The sequence below is a fragment of the Globicephala melas genome, chromosome X (genome assembly GCF_963455315.2).
Source record: "Globicephala melas chromosome X, mGloMel1.2, whole genome shotgun sequence".
NCBI lineage: Eukaryota > Metazoa > Chordata > Mammalia > Artiodactyla > Delphinidae > Globicephala > Globicephala melas.
This window is the reverse complement of record NC_083335.1, coordinates 45,985,677-46,005,961: the sequence shown is the minus strand read 5'-3', so window position 1 is coordinate 46,005,961 and position 20,285 is coordinate 45,985,677. Positions and strand designations below refer to the sequence as shown.

The 20,285-nt window shown below is 40.4% G+C and overlaps 1 protein-coding gene across 1 annotated transcript in view; it reads left to right on the top strand.

Moving 5' to 3' along the window:
- Nucleotides 1–14,604, top strand: part of DIAPH2 (diaphanous related formin 2) — an 887,427-nt gene extending 872,823 nt beyond the window's left edge. Inside the window, exon 28 of the mRNA XM_060292429.1 lies at nt 9,286–14,604. Coding sequence (XP_060148412.1) covers nt 9,286–9,350 — 65 coding nt within the window. The 3' untranslated portion in view covers nt 9,351–14,604. The remainder of the gene's footprint in view (nt 1–9,285) is intronic.
- The last annotated feature ends 5,681 nt before the right edge of the window (nt 14,605–20,285 follow it).

Genomic DNA, 20,285 nt, shown 5'->3' with positions numbered 1-20,285 from the left:
ACATTGTGGTACATGACTCATTTTGAACTATGGTTTTCACAAGGTATATGCCCAGTAGTGGGATTGCTGGGTCGTATGGTAGTCCTATTTTTAGTTTTTTAAGGAACCTCCATACTGTTCTCCATAGTGGCTGTATCATTTACATTCCCACCAACAGTGCAAGAGTGTTCCATCTCATCCACATCCTCTCCAGCATTTATTGTTTGTAGATTTTTTGATGATGGACATTCTGACCAGTGTGAGGTGATACCTCATTGTGGTTTTGATTTGCATTTTTCTAATGATTAGTGATATTGAACATCCTTTCATGTGTTTGTTGGCAATCTGTATATCTTCTTTGGAGAAATGTCTATTTGGTCTTCTGCCCATTTTTGGATTGGGTTGTTTGTTTCTTTGATATTAAGCTGCATGAGCTGCTTGTATATTTTGGAGATGAATCCTTTGTCAGTTGCTTTGTTTGCAAATATTTTCTCCCATTCTGAGTGTTGTCTTTTAGTCTTGTTTATGATTTCCTTTGCTGTGCAAAAGCTTTTAAGTTTCGTTAGGTCCCATTTGTATATTTTTGTTTTTATATCCATTTCTCTAGGAGGTGGGTCAAAAAGGATCTTGCTGTGATTTATGTCATAGAGTGTTCTGCCTATGTTTTCCTCTAAGAGTTTGATAGTGTCTGGCCTTACATTTAGGTCTTTAATCCATTTTGAGTTTATTCTTGTGTATGGTGCTCAGGAGTGTTCTAATTTCATTCTTTTACATGTAGCTGTCCAGTTTTCCCAGCACCACTTATTGAAGAGGCTGTCTTTTCTCCATTGTATATTCTTGCCTCCTTTATCAAAAATAAGATGACCATATGTGTGTGGTTTTATCTCCGGGATTTCTATCGTGTTCCATTGATCTATATTTCTGTTTTTGTGCCAGTACCATACTGTCTTGATTCCTGTAGCTTTGTAGTATAGTCTGAAGTCAGGGAGCCTGATTCCTCCAGCTCCATTTTTCTTTCTCAACATTGCTTTGACTATTCGGGATCTTTTGTGTTTCCATACAAATTGTGAAATTTTTGTTCTAGTTTTGTGAAAAATGCCAGTGGTAGTTTGACAGGGATTGCATTGAATCTGTACATTGCTTTGGGTAGTATATTTTCAAAATGTTGATTCTTCCAATACAAGAACATGGTATATCTCTTCATCCATTTGTATTGTCTTTAATTTCTTTCATCAGTGTCTTATAGTTTTGTGCATACAGGTCTTTTGTCTTCCTAGGTAGGTTTATTCTGAGGTATTTCATTCCTTTTGTTGCAATGGTAAATGGGAGTGTTTCCTTAATTTCTCTTTCAGATTTTTCGTCGTTAGTGTGTAGGAATGCACGAGATTTCTGTGCATTAATTTTGTATCCCTCTACTTTACCAAATTCATTGATTAGCTCTAGGAGTTTTCTGGTAGCATCTTTAGGATTCTCTATGTATAGTATCATCACCTGCAAACAGTGACAGTTTTACTTCTTCTTTTCCGATTTGGATTCATTTTATTTCTTTTTCTTCTCTGATTGCCATGGCTAAAATTTCCAAAACTATGTTGAATAATAGTGGTGAGAGTGGGCAACCTTGCCTTGTTCCTGATCTTAAAGGAAACGGTTTCAGTTTTTCACCATTGAGAATGATGTTGGCTGTGGGTTTGTCATATATGGACTTTATTATGTTGAGGAAGTTTCCCTCTGTGCCTACTTTCTGGAGAGTTTCATAAATGGGTGTTGAATATTGTCAAAGCTTTTTCTGCATCTATTGAGATGATCATATGGTTTTCATCCTTCAGTTTGTTAATATGGTGTATCACATTGATTGATTTGCATACACTGAAGAATTCTTTCATTCCTGGGATAAACTCCACTTGATCATGGTGTATGATCCTTTAATGTGCTCTTGGATTCTGTTGGCTTGTATTTTGTTGAAGACTTTTGCATCTATGTTCATCAGTAATGTTGGCCTGTAGTTTTCTTTTTTTGTGACATCTTTGTCTGGTTTTGGTGTCTAGGTGATGGTGGCCTGGTAGAATGAGTTTGGGAGTGTTCCTCCCTCTGCTATATTTTGGAAGAGTTTGAGAAGGATAGGTGTTAGCTCTTCTCTAAATGTTTGATACAATTTGCCTGTGAAGCCATCTGATCCTGGGCTTTTGTTTGTTGGAAGCTCCTTAATGACAGTTTCAACATCAGTGCTTGTGATTGGTCTGTTTATATTTTCTATTTCTTCCTGATTCAGTCTCAGAAAGTTGTGCTTTTTTAAGAATTCATCGATTTCTTCCAGGTTGTCCATTTTATTGGCATATAGTTGCTTGTAGTAATCTCTCATGACCCTTTGTATTTCTACACTGTCAGTTGTTACTTCTCCTTTTTCATTTCAAATTCTGTTGATTTGAGTCTTCTCCCTTTTCTTCTTGATGAGTCTGGCTAATGGTTTATCAATTTTGTTTACTTCTCAAAGAACCAGCTTTTAGTTTTATTGGTCTTTGCCTTTGTTTCTTTCATTTCTTTTTCATTTATTTCTGATGTGATCTTTATGATTTCTTTCCATCTGCTAACGTTGGGGGTTTTTTTTGTTCTTTTTTCTCTAATTGCTTCAGGTGTAAGGTTAGGTTACTTATTTGAAATGTTTCTTGTTTCTTGAGGAGGATTGTGTTGCTATAAACTTCCCTTTTAGAACTGCTTTTGCTGCATCCCATAGGTTTTGAGTCATCATGTTTTCATTGGCATTTGTCTCTAGGTATTTTTTGATTTCCTCTTTGATTTCTTCAGTGATGACTTGGTTATTTAGTAGCATATTGTTTAGCCTCCATGTGTTTGTATTTTTTACAGATCTTTTCCTGTAATTCATATCTAGTCTCATAGCATTGTGGTCAGAAAAGGTACTTGATACGATTTCAATTTTCTTAAATTTACCAAGGCTTGATCTGTGACCCAAGATATGATCTATCCTGAAGAATGTTCCATGAGTACCTGAGAAGAAAGTGTATTCTGTTGTTTTTGGATGGAATGCCCTAGAAATATCAATGCAGTCCATCTTGTTTAATGTGGCATTTAAAGCTTGTGTTTGCTTATTTATTTCATTTTGGATGATCTGTCCATAGTGAAAGTGGGATGTTAAAGTCCCCTACTATGATTTTGTTACTGTCAATTTCCCCTTTTATGGCTGTTAGCATTTGCCTTATGTATTGTGGTGCTCCTGTGTTTGGTGCATAAATGTTTACACTTGTTGTATCTTCTTCTTGGATTGATCCCTTGATCATTATGTAGTGTCCTTCTTTGTCTCTTGTAATAGTCTTTATTTTAAAGTCTATTTTGTCTGACATGAGAATTGCTGCTCCAGCTTTCTTTGATTTCCATTTGCATGGAATACCTTTTTCCATCCCTTCACTTTCAGTCTGTATGTGTCCCTAGGTCTGTAGACAGCATATAAACGGGTCTTGTTTTTGTATCCATTCTGCCAGTCTATGTCTTTTGGTTGGAGCATTTAATCCATTTACATTTAAGGTAGTTATTGATATGTATGTTCCTATTACCATTGTCTTAATTGTTTTGGTTTTGTTTTTGTAGGCCTTTTCCTCCTCTTGTGTTTTCTGCTTAGAAAAGTTCCTTTAGCATTTGTTTTAAAGCTGGTTTGGTGGTGCTGAATTCTCTTAACTTTTGCTTGTCTGTAAAGTTTGTAATTTCTCCATCAAACCTGAATGAGGGCTTCCCCGGTGGCGCCATGGTTGAGAGTCCGCCTGCCGATGCAGGGGACACGCATTCGTGCCCTGGTCCAGGAAGATCCCACATGCCGTGGAGCGGCTGGCCCCGTTAGCCATGGCCGCTGAGCCTGCACGTCCGGAGCCTGTGCTCCGCAATGGGAGAGGCCACAGTAGTGAAAGGCCCGCGTACTGCAAAAAAACAAAACCAGGGCTTCCCTGGTAGCACAGTGGTTGAGAGTCCGCTTGCCGATGCAGGGGACACGGGTTCGTGCCCCGGTCCGGGAAGATCCCACATGCCGCGGAGCAGCTCGGCCCATGAGCCATGGCCACTGAGCCTGCGCGTCTGGAGCCTGTGCTCCGCAATGGGAGAGGCCACAACAGTGAGAGGCCCACATATCGCAAAGAAAAAGAAAAAAAAAAACCTGAATGAGATCCTTGCTGAATAGAGTAATCTTGGTTGTAATTTTTTCCCTTTCATCACTTTAACTATGTCCTGCCACTCCCTTCTGGCTTGCAGAGTTTGAGCTGATAGGTCAGCTCTTAAACTTGTGGGGATTCTCTTGTATGTTATTTCTTGTTCTTCTCCTACTGCTTTTAATATTTTTTCTTTGTATTTAATTTTTGATAGTTTAATATGTGTTTTGACCTGTTTCTACTGGGATTTATCCTGTATGGGACTCTCTGTGCTTCCTGGGCTTGATTATTTCCTTTCCCATGTTAGGGAAGTTTTCAACTATAATCTCTTCAAATATTTTCTGTCTCTTTCTTTTTCTCTCTTCTTCTAATACCCCTTTAAGTTGAATGTTGGTGTGTTTAATGTTGTCCCAGAGGTCTCTCAGGCCCGTCCTCAATCTTTTCATTCTTTTTTCTTTATTCTGCTCTGTCGTATTTCCACTATTTTATCTTCAAGGTCACTTATCCATTCTTCTGCCTCAGTCATTCTGCTATTCATTCCTTCTAGAGAATTTTTTTTTTTTTTTTTTTTTTTTTTGCGGTACGCGGGTCTCTAGCTGTAGTGGCCTCTCTCCCGTTGCGGAGCACAGGCTCCGGACGCGCAGGCTCAGCAGCCATGGCTCACGGGCCCAGCCGCTCCGCAGCATGTGGGATCTTCCAAGACCGGGACACGAACCCGTGTCCCCTCCATTGGCAGGCGGACTCTCATCCACTGTGCCACCAGGGAAGCCCTCTAGAGAATTTTTAATTTCATTTATTGTGTTGTTCATCATTGTTTGTTTGGTCTTTAGTTCTTCTAGGTCTTTGTTAAACGTTTCTTTTATTTTTTCCATTCTATTTCCAAGATTTTGGATCATCTTTACTACCCTTGCTGTGAATTCTTTTTCAGGTAGACTGACTATTTCCTCTTCATTTGTTTAGTCTAGTAGGTTTTTACCATCCTCCGTCATCTGCTGTGTGTTTCTCTGTCTTCTCATTTTGCTTATCTTACTGTGTTTGGGGTCTCCTTTGCGCAGGCTGCAGGTTCGTAGTTCCCATTGTTTTTGGTGTCTACTCCTAATGGGTGAGGTTGGTTCAGTGGGTTGTGTAGGCTTCCTGGTGGAGGTGACTGGTGCCTGTGTTCTGGTGGGTGGGGCTGGATCTTGTGTTTCTGGTGGGCAGGGCCACATCCCATGGTGTGTTTTGGGGTGTTTGTGAGCTTAGTATGATTTTAGGTAGCCTCTCTGCTAATGGGTGGGTTTGTGTTCCTGTCTTGCTAGTTGTTTGGCATGGGGCATCCAGCACTGGAGCTTGCTGGCCATTGGGTAGAGGTGGGTCTTAGCGTTGAGGCGGAGATCTCTAGGAGAGATCTCGCTGATTGATATTATGGGAGGCCAGGAGGTTTCTGGTGTCCAGTGTCCTGAACTCGGCTCTCCCACCTCAGTGGCTCAGGCCTGACACCAGGCCAGAGCACCAAGACCCTGTCAGCCACACGGCTTAGTAGAAAAAGGAAAAAAAAGAAAGAAAAAGAAAGAAAAATTAAAAAGAATTTAAAAATTCTTTTAATTATTAAAATAAAAAAAGAAGAGAGCAACCAAACCAATAAACAAATCCACCAATGATAACAAGCACTAAAAACTAAACTAAGATGAACATAAAAATCAGAAACAAATCAGTTACAGACCACAAACCCCAAGTCTACAGTTGTTCCCGAAGTCCACTGCCTCAATTTTGGGACAATTCATTGTCTATTCAAGTATTCCACATATGCAAATACATCAAGTTGATTATGGGAATTTAATCTGCTGCCTCTGAGACTGCCAGGGAAAATGTCCCTTTCTCTTCTTTGTTTGCATAGCTCCGGGGGTTCAGCTTTGGTTTTGGCACCATCTCTGCGTGTACGTCACCCTCAGGCATCTGTTCCCTGCCCAGACAGGAGGGGTTTACAGCAGCAGCTGATTAGGGTGCTCTTGCTCATTCAGACCAGGGAGAGGGAGGGGTATGGTAGTCATAATTGGAATGCGGGACCAGCCTGCAGCAACAGAGGCTGCTGTGACTTTGCAAAAGCCTGAGGCGTGCCATGTGTTCTTCCAGGGACGTTGTCCCTGGATCACGGAACTCTGACATTGGCGGGCTGCACAGGCTTCTGGGGTGGGGGTGTGTGGATAGTGAGCTGTGCTTGCACACAGGATTCTTGGTGGTAGCAGCAGCAGCCTTAGCGTCTCATGCCCATCTCTGGTGTCCGCGCTAATAGCCGCGCAGCCACGGCTCACGCCTGTCTTTGAAGCTCATTTAGGTGGTGTTCTGGATCTCCTCTCTTCATGCACCGCAAAACAATGGTTTCTTGCCTCTTAGGCAGTTCCAGACTTTTTCCCAGATTCCCTCCCAGTTAACTGTGGTGCGCTAGCCCCGTTCAGGCTGTGTTCACTCATCCAACCCCAGTCCTCTCCCTGGGATCTGACCTCCGAAGCCCAAGCCTCAGCTCCCAGCCCCCACCCTCCCTGGTGGGTGAGCTGACAAGCCTCTCAGGCTGGTGAGTGATCATTGGCAATGATCCTCTGTGTGGCAATCTCTCCGCTTTGCCCTCTGCACCCCTGTTGCTGCACTCTCCTCCGTGGTTCCTAAGCTTCCCCTTCGCCACTCCCTGTCTCTGCCAGTGAAGGGGCTTCCTAGTGTGTGGAAACTTTTCCTCCTTCACAGCTCCCTCCCAGAGGTGCAGGTTCTGTCCCTATTCTTTTGTCTCTGTTTTTTATTTTTTCTTTTGCCTACCCAGGTACATGGGGAGTTTCTTGCCTTTGGGGAAGTCTGAGGTCTTCTGCCAGCATTCAGTAGGTGTTCTGTAGGAGCTGTTCCACGTGTAGATGTATTTCTGATGTATCTGTGGGGAGGAAGGTGATCTCCACGTCTTACTCCTCCGCCATCTTGAAGGTCCCCTGCTGCCATTGTTTCTAGTGTCATTTTCTCATAAACAATGTTGGAGATTGACATTTCAAAAATACAGGTGATGGCCTTTCAGGATTGCTTCTACTTATAATTATCTCATATACATAGGTACCAATTAGGTACCAAAAAAATTTTAAAGAGAGAGAGACAGAGAAGGAAGGGAGGGATAGAGGGAGAGAAGGAGAGAGGAAGGGGCGAAATATAGAATAATTGTCTTCTGTGTATGCCAAGAGCTGGATTTGGGCCATCAACCAGTGTTTATCCTGCCTTCCAAAAGCTTCAGTCTCCTTTCCCCAGTTCATTTTGACTTGAAAGTTTATTTTCTCACACCAGATGCTACCAAGAAAGTTACAGGTTGATGTGAATCCTGTCATCACTTCATTTACTGCTGCAAGGCTAGGTTTTTGTATGTGGTACATCTCTTGAATCCAGTGGGCAGTGAGTGGTGGTATGGGGTACCAATAGCATTCCTGGAGTGAGTGTGGATGCCAGCTGACCTTAGTGTGTAGGACCACCAAGGCACAAGCCTTTTTTCTGAGCTGGGACAATCCTCTGTGAATGGTACCATCATTCTCATATCTGATAGCTTTAACACTGAACACTTAAATGCTAGCAATGCAATGGTAGCCATCATATTATAATCTCATTTGTAAATGTCTTCTAAGAAGTCCCAAACCAATCTGCAAACCAGTGACATCTAAGTAATAAGCCCTTTATCTAGGAATGTTATCTTGACATTTTTAGCTGAATTGTGATCCATATCACAAACTAAATAATGGATTTTTTAATGGTATCTTTAAAAGGATGCCCAAGTAATCTATCACTCAGATACATCTCTGAATAGAGAAAATATCTCTTTCTTTCTCACCTCTCAGTGATATTATTGCATTATAAGGCACTTTGAACTTATGGCTGGTTGGTTCAGTGCACTCATTCTGTGGTGTTAACGAGGCCAAGGTTATGGAGGCCAGTTAGCTTTTGCTCTGTGTACTGACCACAGACTACCCGGAATCACTCGAGAAACACTAGCACAGATGAGAAAGATCCCATGGCAAAACCTCAACATTTCTCACAGTCCATCCTCCCCATGGGACAGGCAGAATGTGCTCCTTGGGTATGCTCTTAGGGAGGAAATGAGTAGGAGCCTGGGAGGCCCCAACATCTACCTCTGAACAAAGCAGGCCTGACATTTAGGCATTAACTTTGCATTATAAGCCCCTGTCATACCATTGATTTGCTGTGTAACCTTCATCACTAAAGCAGAGATAATAGGATAGAATGAAATGTGCTTACCTCCCGGGGATGTCGTGTGAATTAGCAAATTAACGAGTGTAAAGTGTTAGGATTTATGTAAGTGCTGGTAGTTGTCATTATTTCTAGGGACCTAGTCTCATTCTAAATAGAGAATCTAAGTGCATTATGCTTTTTTCAGAAAGGGATTTTCACCGACATCAGTTGCATTTAAGCTGAGCATAAAACAGAGGTGATAATAACATAGTAGTGATCATCACAATGCAGAGCTGTAAACCTTTTTCCTATTAAAGCTAAAACTATTTTCAGCAACTTTCAATGCTTTCCAAGCTTTGTGCCAACAGTTCTCTCTACAGTGATTATTTTTCCCGTGACGGGTGAGGGGAATGGGACCTATTCATTATTCAGTCCCATAATGACTATATAATGTATTGAATTTGTTTACATCACATAATCAGGCAAAGACTTGGTAGCTGATTTGATTGCCATATATTGCAATCATTGTAAAAAATAAAAACTCTTTTTTGCTCTGCCCACGCTGGTGTGCGCTAGAGATAGCCAACATACAGATTGAAAACTCATGGGGAATTGAAGTGCTTTCCAACAAAAGGCACTGTACATAGATCCTTTCAATTTAACATCTTTACCAAGGAATTTTGTTGTCGCCTGCTATTTCCAAGGGGACTGTGCTTGAGCGAATTCTTCCATTTCTTTTATCACTCTGACTTCACTTACCAAGAAAAGTCATTTAATGCTGATTTCAAACTCTTGAACTCAGCCTGGGAGCTGCAGCATGAACGCCTCAGATCTTGGCTCCTTGTTATTTATATATTCATTTGAAGTAATTTTTCAGGACTGTTTGAAAACCTCTCTCAACCTGACATCACGTAACAGCTGGGATCTAAAGCTCACCATGTTTTTGGTTCTTTTTCTCTTTGTCTTACAGATAACAGACGAGTACCTTTGGAAAGGTCACGCTCTCGCCACAATGAAGCTATCTCATCTAAGTGATTCCTGATACCAAAGAATATGAAAATACTTAAGTAAACAAAATCATACATTTTGGGAGGAACAAAACATGCACTCAAGGGATGGAGAGGAAATAAGTACATTTCTGCAAAGATCAAGCTGAGCTGGATGCAATAGCGTGCATATGTAAAGTTATTGCAAGACTCCTCCCACAGTTAGTTATACTAATACGAACACAATTACCAGGATTATAAAATACATTCCCTTTTAGTGTAAAGATGTGTATTATTTGTTACTGTGTGTGGCCTGACCGTGATGATGAAAAGTGTAAGAAATTGAAGAGTTCCAAAGACTTTCAAAACCATTCAGTCTGTCAAAAATGTATAATATTATTACTCAAATTTGAAGTCACCCCCCCACAAAAAGAAAGGAAGAAAAGAGAAGAAAAAGAATAGAAAGAATTAGTCAGTGTCTACTTCTGATTCCTGTTATATAGAAAAGGAAAAGGCCAGTAAAATGTGTGTGTTTGTTAATGGTTTGGAAAGGCACTGATATTGCACACTCTATAAAAGAAGCCATTTTTGGAAACTCAGAAAAAGTACTGCTTCACCCCCCCGTCAAGTTACTTAGAATCTTATCTCAAGTGAAAGTTGATGGATTCATCTGCTTCGGCTGAAATTAAACTTATCATTAATCTAGAGTTTCAGCATGATATTGCAGGCACTTATCATTGCTAAAAATAAGCCAGAAAGTTTAACAGAAGCAGTTAGAGAAAGTGATTTAAACTTTATTTAAAGAGGTATTTTCTAATTATGCACATATATCTACTTTATACAAATACTTTATATGGCTGTTTTTGAGAAAAACCTCACATTTTAATGTTTATGCTAGGGCTGAACCTGCAAATTCTGTTACCTTTATTCAGATTTTTAAAGGTAAATATTGCTCTCTATTCTCCATGGTTTATTTCTTCTCTCTATTGCTTCTTTCTCCCACACCCCCCTTGAAGGCAGGGAATAGAGTTCTAGGAGATCTGAGGGGAAAAATATTTCTCTCCGCAGGAGGCAGCAGAAAACTGTCCGAAAGGTCAGTTGTTTTATCTGCCTTTCTAGTCCCCTTTCCAGTTCCTCCGTGGTGATCTGAAGAAGAAAAAGAAATTACATGTATGTATCTGTATATATGTGTATATATTTATATCTCCTGCTACAATAATTCCACATCCCAGTGACTAAGTGAACTTCTCAATCATCATCATACTTATTTACCTTATATTAACAAATTCAAATGATGCTGCCGAAACAACTCTAGGAGGAAAAAACAGGCTCTACATTTTTCTTAAATAGATGAGGGAGGAGAAGTTATACTTGTCTATTATTTTTAAAAATGCATTGTAATAATGTGGTATAACTTCTCTGGACCAATCCATGCAGATGATTGTAAAAGATTTCTTATATGTATATTTCTTATAAAGAAAATCCTATTTCTACTTCCTCCAAAGTACATTATAGACATTCAGAAAGAACAAGAGACCGGCTTGGCAAGTCACTCCCTGAGATAATGTAACCAAGCGACCAATAGCTCACAGTTTCCTTTTTATAGACGTACAGTGATTCAAATTGCTGCCTTTTCCTCCAGTGCATTCTTACTTGGGTCTTATCCTTTACAAAGCTCTGAAGCTGCTACAATAGAGAAATCAAAAGCAGTAACAGGATCTGAGATTTTACAATTTTATCCTATCATCTATCTTAAGACACACACATATGCGCACACACACAAGTTTAAGGGACATATCAATTTCACACACTGTTTTTTTAACAATAACAACAGCAACAAAGATTTAGGTTCTACTAATTTATGTAAATACTTAATGTACGTATTTTTAACTTCACAAAGTCTTTTCTGAAATCTTCATGGTATGGCTTCTTTGAGTCTTTTGATAGCTTTTCAGACTGTAGGAAAATGATATTTTGAAATATTCACCCTGACTAATCTTTAGGGGCATTTGCCATGCCATATTATCAGGCTGGTCAAGGTGGACATACTGATGAATATCACCTTTTCCAGATGTGAACTTGCCTTATTTTTTAGTTTGTGGGGAAAAAAAGTACTATTATTGATAAATTATATATTTGTATTTAGAATAATTCCACATGCTTTTCACAAACATTATGAGACCGTTCAGGGTCTTTCACGAAGTTCTGATAACTCAATTAAAGGGTTTGCTTCCCAGATTTATAATGGTCCTGCTCTAGCCATTTGCAGTTTTGTTTTAGATTGAAAATTATCACCAGAAAAAAGTACATAGTGACATTTTTAGTATAGAACCAAATTATACTAAAGTCTTTTGTTGGGTTTATTACTGCCACACGTGAGAAGCACCAATTTATGCAGATTTTCTTCAGAATGTTTTTTAAAATTGCAAAACCCTTTAAAATGTTTACTAGTTGTACTAGTTTCCTCTGGCTGCTGTAACAAATTACTACAAACTTGGTGACCTAACATATCAGAAATTTATTCTTTCATGGTTGTGGTGGCCAGATGTCCAAAATCAAGGGTCATGCTCCCTCCAGAGGCTCTAGAAGAAACTCTTCCCTTGCCTCTTCCAGCTTCAGGTAGCTATTGGCATTCTTTGGGTTACGGCCACATCTCTCTCTGCTCCATCTTCACATCACCTTCTCCTCTATGTATTTAATCTCCCTATGCCCCTCTCTTATAAGGACACTTTTGTTGGAATTTAGGGCCCACCTAGATAATCCAGGATAATTTCATGTGAAGACCCTAAACTTAATTACATCTGTAAGACCCTTCTTCCAAAAACGTAACATTCATAGGTTCTGGGGATTAGGATGTGGACATATCTTTTTGGAGGTGACCTTTAGCCCATGACAGTCTGCCCTCTGGACCCCCCCAAATTTATGTCTGTCCCATGTGCAAAGTATATTCACCCTATCCCAACACTCCTAAAAGTCTCAACCCTAAGTCTAAAATCTCATCCAAACATCTTCATTTCAAAAGTTCCAAAGCTCACCTAGATCATCTAAATCAGCTATAGGTGAAAACCCTGGGGCAAAATTCCTTTGCATCTGTGAATCAGTGAAACAAGACATTAACAAGGCCCCTGTTTCCAGAATACAGTGGTGGGACAGGCATATGATAATAGTTATAGACGTTCCTATTCCAAAAGGGAGAAAGTGGAACAAACATAGAAAGGAGTCACCTGTCCTGATGATTTTCAGAATTTGGCCAGGCAGAATCCCCTTAGGTTTCAAGACTTGACAATAATCCTCCTTGTCTCAGGGCTACATCCTTTAGGCCTGCAGCTCTGGCCTCTTGGCCCATGGATCAAGTCTCTGCCTCTGTGCCCATGGCTTGTACTTCTGCCTCTAAACCTGCAGCTCTGCCCTAGGGTTGATCTTTTCTATCGAAGGGTATCACCTCTTTGCAGCTTTATCAGCCTACTTCCTGCCTGTAAAGTTTTGGTAGTTTGACCGCCTTCTCTCATTTTGTCCTGTCTCTGTCCCTTTCAGGCCAAGCTGGAACTGTTTCTGCTGGTGTAACTTTCTCAACAATTTTGTAGGCTCCCCCTGTATATCATATTGATTTACTAGTGAGACAAGAGAGTCCTCACAGATCTTTGCCAGATAACACCACCTCTGTTCCTGGCTTCTACTGAGATGATTGAGTGGATCAGTGAGTGAGTCAATGCCTAATCTCTACAGCACTAGCCAAAGGTTATCCAGCCTTGGCTTTATCTCCAGAGCACACTAGCCACACTATCCTAACAGTGAATCTTCATTTTAGCATGTTTTGCAATCTGAATAGGCTCAGAATTTCCTGAATCATCAAGTGCTGGGTCCTTTCTGCTTAACAGTTCTTTCTTCAATTTATCCCTTTCCTCTTATATTTTACTCTAAGCTCAAGAAAAATCTAGGCCATACCTCCAATGCTTTGCTCTCAAATTTCCTCAGCTAAATATCCAAATTCATCACTTACAGATCTACTTTCCACACAACAGTTGGAGACAATTTGGATAAGCTTTTTGCCGCTATATAGCAAGGATCACCTTTCCTCTAGTTTTCAATAAAATGTTCCTCAGTTCCTTCTGAGCCCTCATGAAACGCGCCTTTAACATTCCTATTCTTCCCGACGGTCTGTTTAAGGCAGTCCATGATTTTTGTACCACATACGTCAAAATTCTTCCAGCCTCTACACGTGATCTAATTCCAAAGCCACTTCTACATTTTTAGGTATTTGTTACAGCAGTCCCTGACTTCCTGGTACCAAAATCTGTAGTTTGTTGCTGTGGTTGCTGTAACAGAGTACTCCAAACATGTTCACTTAAAACAACAGGCATTCATTCTCTTACTGTTTTGGAGACCAGAAGCCGTAAATTGAGGTATTAGCAGGGCTGTACTCCCTCTGGAGGCACTAGGAGAAAACCTGTTCCTTGCCCCTCCCAGTTTCTTGTGACTGTCATCATTCCTCGGCTTGTGGCCAAATCTCTTTCTGCTCTGTCTTCGTATCACCTTTCCCTCTGTATGTCTAGTCTACCTCTGCCTCCTGCTTATAAAGACACTCGTGAAGGCATTTAAAGGCCCACCGGTTTATCAGTGATAATCTCCTCATTTCAAGATCCTTAACTAATTACATCTGTGAAGACCCTTTTCCCAACTAAGTTAACGTCGCGGGTTCTGAGAATTAGGACATCGACGTATCTTTGGGGAGCCACCTTTCAGCTCACAACACTAGTCATTGCACATAAATGTACTTTTCACATTTTGAAATGCATCCTTGGTGCTCAAGCCAAATTCAAGGTTGTAGCTAAGAGCTATTGTATGCACAGGCTACTGCATGCTTTGATGTTAAATGGCTGAACAGGCTATTCTAAAATTCAGTTGATACTTTTGTTACTGTGGCCAATTAGCTTGAAAAAATAATTGGTTCCAACTTTGAGCTCTGGTGTATCTTCTCTGCCCCTTTTATGGAGTCTTTGGCCAAATGTTTTCTATGATTAATAATGTAGGTATAAAACTACCTCTGATACAGAAGCGTTCTTTACAAGTTTATTTTAGATATTGTGAATCCCTCAGCTGAAAGGAGAGGTGACAGCAAAACCTGTTTGAATGGATATTGAGGGAGATTGTGCCCATACCAAGACACTCAGAAGTATTTCAGTAGCAGTAGAACTGTGGATTCATGTTCTCGTTTTGCCTCGGCATAAACAGCTGTCTCTGCAGGACCAAGAATGACTTACAATCTATCTGTAATGCATACTTACTTATTCAATAAAGTTAAGGTTACATTAAATGTTGTGCTGCCTATGATAATTAATACTAAGGATGGGTGAAAAGGCACAAACTGAAGAAGTATAAAGACGGAATGTAAGAACATTCTAGAGAAAGACAAATACCATATGCTAACACATATATATGGAATTTAAGAAAAAAAAATGTCATGAAGAACCTAGGGGTAAGACGGGAATAAAGACACAGACCTACTAGAGAATGGACTTGAGGATATGGGGAGGGGGAAGGGTGAGGTGTGACAAAGCGAGAGAGAGGCATGGACATATATACACTACCAAACGTGAAATAGGTAGTGGGAAGCAGCCGCATAGCACAGGGAGATCAGCTCAGTGCTTTGTGACCGCCTGTAGGGGTGGGAGAGGGAGGGTGGGAGGGAGGGAGACGCAAGAGGGAAGAGATATGGGAACATATGTATATGTATAACAGATTCACTTTGTTATAAAGCAGAAACTAGCACACCACTGTAAAGCAATTATACTCCAATAAAGATGTAAAAAAAAAATTGATGAAGAACATTCTAGAAGGAGAAGTTTCAACTTAACAGAAGTACAAAAGTATTTCTATAAGGACCTGGTCAGGTGGAAATCATGGGATATATTCAAAGACACGCCCACCTGTGGGAATCATAAGATTTTCTTTAAGTAATCTTCAGCACTTCTTGCCAGAGTAGTGGAGAGATGTTTGCACAACTTACTTAAAAGTCGAGAAAAGTCAGAAGGGTGATTTACATTCTCCAGAGAAACTGTTTCTACAGAAAAGGGTTTTCTACCGTGATTATAGAATGAAAGTAAATGGGCTTCAAATGCTCAGAGGGGTAAAAATCTGGAATTAGTCATAAAGGATTTTAGATACTTATTCTCTGGAGGGCTTTCAAGAGAATCTCTCATCATAGGTGGGCTGACTTGAAGATGGAGGGTTGGACAAGGTAATAACCAGGTCTATAAGTGATATGGTCCAAAGTACCTGGCAAGACCATTGTTTCCCTTGGAATGGTTTGCTCCAGGAATCAAAAAAAATTGGCTTTTTCTCCCCCAGAGACCCAAGTAGGCAAACTCCTTTGTAGGGAGTCTGAAAACCTTAGTATCCACAACTAGGGGAATTTGAGCTTAATGCCAAGAGCTCAAAGGAAAATGGAAATCTGGAAATTGATATATATGCAATGCATGTAACAGGGTGTATAGTTTTGATTTATAGTAAAAAGAAAGCTATAGCCAAAGATCCCATTTACAGACTGAATTTATTTAGATGTCTAGAGTCCCAATAGCCACAAATAAAATATTATTATAGTTAGTATCCACTGCAGGGAAAAACAACTTGCAAATTCATGAATTGTGCAAATCACAACTTTGTTCCTAGTCCTTGGAGATAAGCCAGCATTCAGACTTTAGCCATGATGACCTTATATCTTGGCTAATAGAAGTTCAGCCAGTATTTTTACCTATATTTTGGCTAAGGTGCAGAAAATATTTTCACCTTTTGATGTGTATGAGCAAAGCACAAGGGCTCTTATTGTATTATTAGAAATATTAATAATAAACCTTCAACTTCTCTACTTCGCTAAAGGCTCCAGTGTGGCTATTCTAATCACAGTGTGCCTGTTCAGTGGACATCATTACTTTTCAGGACACCTTTATGAATTAAACACAGCTCCTGCCTTCAGGGATCTCACAGTCTAATGGGAGATGGCACAGGTACAAAAAGAACTGTAATTCAAAGTGGAAAGCACATGATCAGTGTCGTAAGAGTGGTACAGATAAGGCCTAGGGGAGTTCAGAAAAAAGTTGACTTAGGTGAGGTGGGTATTGAGGTGGAAAGCAGGTATCAGTATAGATTTTTTGGCACTGGTGGCATTTGAAATGAAATTTAAAGGGTAAGTAGGTTTGGATATGTCAAGTTTTTATTCATTCAGTCAAAATTTAATGAGCACCTACTGTGTGCCAACCACAATGCTAGGCTCTGAGACCATAACAGTGAACTGGACAGATGTGGGCTCTAGTCTCATGGAACTTAACGTCTTTTTGAGGAGAGAGGGAAGGCATGAGCAGAAGTACAAGCTTTGATGTGCATATGCAAGGAATATGGAGCAATTCGGTTGGACTAGAACTTAAGGTTCCATGAAAGGCAGCAGTGGTTGTGTGGTTTGGGCTTGATTTTATAAATGTTGGGGAATACTGAGGGATTTTGAGGAAAGAAATGACATGGAGCACTTAAGGAAGATGGTGATGGAAGCTCTGTGTAAGACAGATGGGAGAGGTCACAGAAGGCCAACTTTGTTGGAGGCAATTGCAATAATATTTTTTTTGCAATAATACTTTTGATAATTAATGAAGGCCCGAACTAGGATAGCATCAGTGGGACAGATCCAAGTAGCATCTAAATAACTGGCAAATCAATTAGGTGTTGAGGGTGTGAGGAGAGGAAAGATTCAAATCTGACGCCAAGCTTTCAGGCCTGAGTGACTCATGGGCTACTTTCAACAGAAAAAATTGAACACAAGAAGAAGAGCTCATCATTGCAGTGATACCATGGATGTGTACAGCTGCAGCTCTGACACTTGATACGGTCCTACTATCTGTGTTGTTGAATGGCTCAAACAAACCTCGTGTACAAGTAGCATCAAGTCATGAAGACATAGAGCAGGCAGGAAAAAACGATTCCACACAAGAGCGTATTTAGTGATACTGTAGTGATTATGGTAATAAGGACCAGGGTTACCTCTCTAGGCTGTGTTTTTTCTTTCCTTTTCTTCTTTTCCCCTTTCTCTTTCCCTTTCCAGTCCCTTCTCTTTTGTTTTCTTCTCAATAATACTGAAAGTCAAAACACTGAATGGCTGTTCAAAGAAAGGAAAAACTGACAAAGATTGAGTGGACTTTAAAATGTACTGATTCAGTTTTGGTCCCATACTGACAGGAAAGAAAGGCATTTAGATGAAGCATAATTCATGGGAAAAGCTTTAATTAGTTCATAGCTAGGACTTCTTAAGTGTCTGGTTAATATTTTATGTCATACATTTACGAGGTTCTTGAACAACCATTACTCTCTAAAATAACAGCAAATTCTCCTGTTTTACTGTTTTCTCAGGAATCTCTCAGACTTTCAAACTCTACTCAGGTCTATTCCCTTTACGCTAAATACCTTTCTACTCTAACAACCATATAAGGCTTCCCTCCTCAGTACATTCAACTGCTGGGTACATGTGACACCGAATGGCTTTATTTTAGCTAATATTGTTTTGTTTTGGAAGGGGACCTGGTTTATGAATCTGCTCCATCTCCCCCCCACCCCACAAATACCTTGTGTTATTGTCCCTTTGTTTTCCTACAAAAACCTGCATATCACAATGGGAATTACATTGAAAATAACCAAATCCTAAGAATTTTCTCTTTAAACAGTTTTTGGCAACCTGTGATATGTAATGGCAGAGTGACCTAGACTTGCTGACAAAAATCAAATAATGAGTATTTTACCTGGCTGAACAAGTGAACGACTGGTAACACTTATGGTAGTGCTTGGAGGAGGGAGGGAAGGGAGATGAAAGAGGTCAGGAATAAGGCCTCCTTAGCAGAACTCAGTATAATGATAAAAATCAAAGTATCTGTTAGATGTCAATGACCTTTCAACTCTAGAGCATCTGGGATAAAAATCTGACTTGCTGTGACCTTGTATCGTGTGGTACTTTGTACTTTCGAAAGGACTTTCACTTTTCACATCCATTATTCCATCAGCTCATTTCCTCTCAGTCTACAAGCATCCTCAAGTCTCCTCTATCTGATTAAACAACAACAGCAGCCTTCCCGTGAATCTTCTCGCCTTCAAGGCTACCACTAATCACCTAATTGCCAAATCCTACGAATTCCCCTTTATCCTCATCCTGCTTACTTTTTACCAGTTTGGCACAAAATACACCTAGCCTTGTCTTCTCCCACCACTCAGAAAATTCTTCACTCCCATTTATTAGTGGTTGTCTTCACATATTTACTAATATGTAAATATTCACGTATTTAGGGGGGTCACATGACCCCTAAATACAGGCAGTATCTCCAGTGTTCGATTGTGTTGTCCCCACCATCAGGGTCGTGGTAGCCATATCCATGGCTTTGACAATTTCCCATGAGCAGGTAACTGAGATCTCGCCAGAGCGCCAGAACCCCCCTCCCTCTGTAAAGGATAGCTCACACGCTAAACTCAGTATACTCCCAACAAAATATGTTCTTCTCCAGCAAGCTGATCCTTCTCTCCACGTTGCCCGTGTCATTACGGGCACTACACTTCTCCCAATCTCTAAGGCTAGAAACACCAGAAGCATCTTTGTATTATTCCTTCTCCCCTAATATCCAGTCAGGCACAGAAGTTGGTCCCCCTGTTTTCGGTGTTTTAGCTCTTCAACCCGTCCTTCGCACTGCTAGAGATTGCTTCCTAAAATGCCATTCTTGATCCACTTCAAAAATTTTGATTGTTCCCCTTAATTAACAAAACTAGTACAGGCATCAAAGTTTCCAGGAGCAGACTCAAACATAACTTCCAAGCCCCTTTGCCATCCCTCCAGCCATGCTGTGCTGGATTTGTCATTGGAGCCTGCCAGTGATAAACAAACATATGATTACATCCCCAAACACGTATATACGTTCATGCCATTTTATGTACATGCACTTTACTCTGACTGGTATGACCTCACTGCCTAACTTCACCCTTTTTCTCCTATTAATCCTTCAAGGACCAGTGCTGCCTTTCTGACGCCTTCCTTAATTCTCCTTTCCTCATTAAAATAAATTGTGTAATCTAGGCTCCTGTAGCAATTTGTTCATACTCCTATTATGGCCGTTATTTCATTCTGCCTTCTACTAGAGTTAGTTGTCTGTGTCCTTGACTAAAGTGTAAGTTTCTTGATGGCCATGACTGTCTCATTCATCTCTGTGCCTTTACACAAAGCAGTTGCTCAATGAATTAATGTGTAGTGTCAACTCTCAGTGAATTAAACAAATGAAAAGGAATGTTTGGTACAGGTAATGGAAAATCATAGCTAATTTTCTCATCCAGGTGAGAACGCAGCCTTCATCATTGTCCTGGGATCTGAGGGCCTGCCTAAGGTCAGCGTTGAGGACAAGCCTCCCGAACTGTGGATGACTAGAAGTTGATTTCAGAGGAGCTCTTTCAGGAGCTGATGACTGACTGAAGACAAGGAGGAAGGCTTTTCCTCCAAGGTCAAGCTTTTAACAAGTATCTGCAATGTACACTGAGGGATTTGGCTGTACTCCAATTATGCTAATATGTTTTATATATGGGCCTCCAGCATCCAGGAACCACCTCCCTAAACAATTTAATAAGTGTAAATATCAAGGCAGAGTTGTAAATGTGGAACTTATTTGTAAGGTACCAACCTTGTTATTATCAAATGTCATGGGATATAAGTCACGGCAATTATGCTGCCTGCTTTTTATTACGTTTATTTTACTTTTTAAAAGTGCAGTATATCCCCATAAGCTTCCCCTCTCCTGCCCTGCCAAAGGAACCTGCCCTGGCTGTGTGTTCTGGAGGGTCACAGGATTAATGAGCATCTCCGGAGGAAAGGGTCATTGACTCCAACCACTGACACGTAGCCTCGACCTCAGGCTTCACTGCAGCTTTCCATAACTCAAGCTGTGGGACCTAGTGGGTTTCTCAATACAAGAGA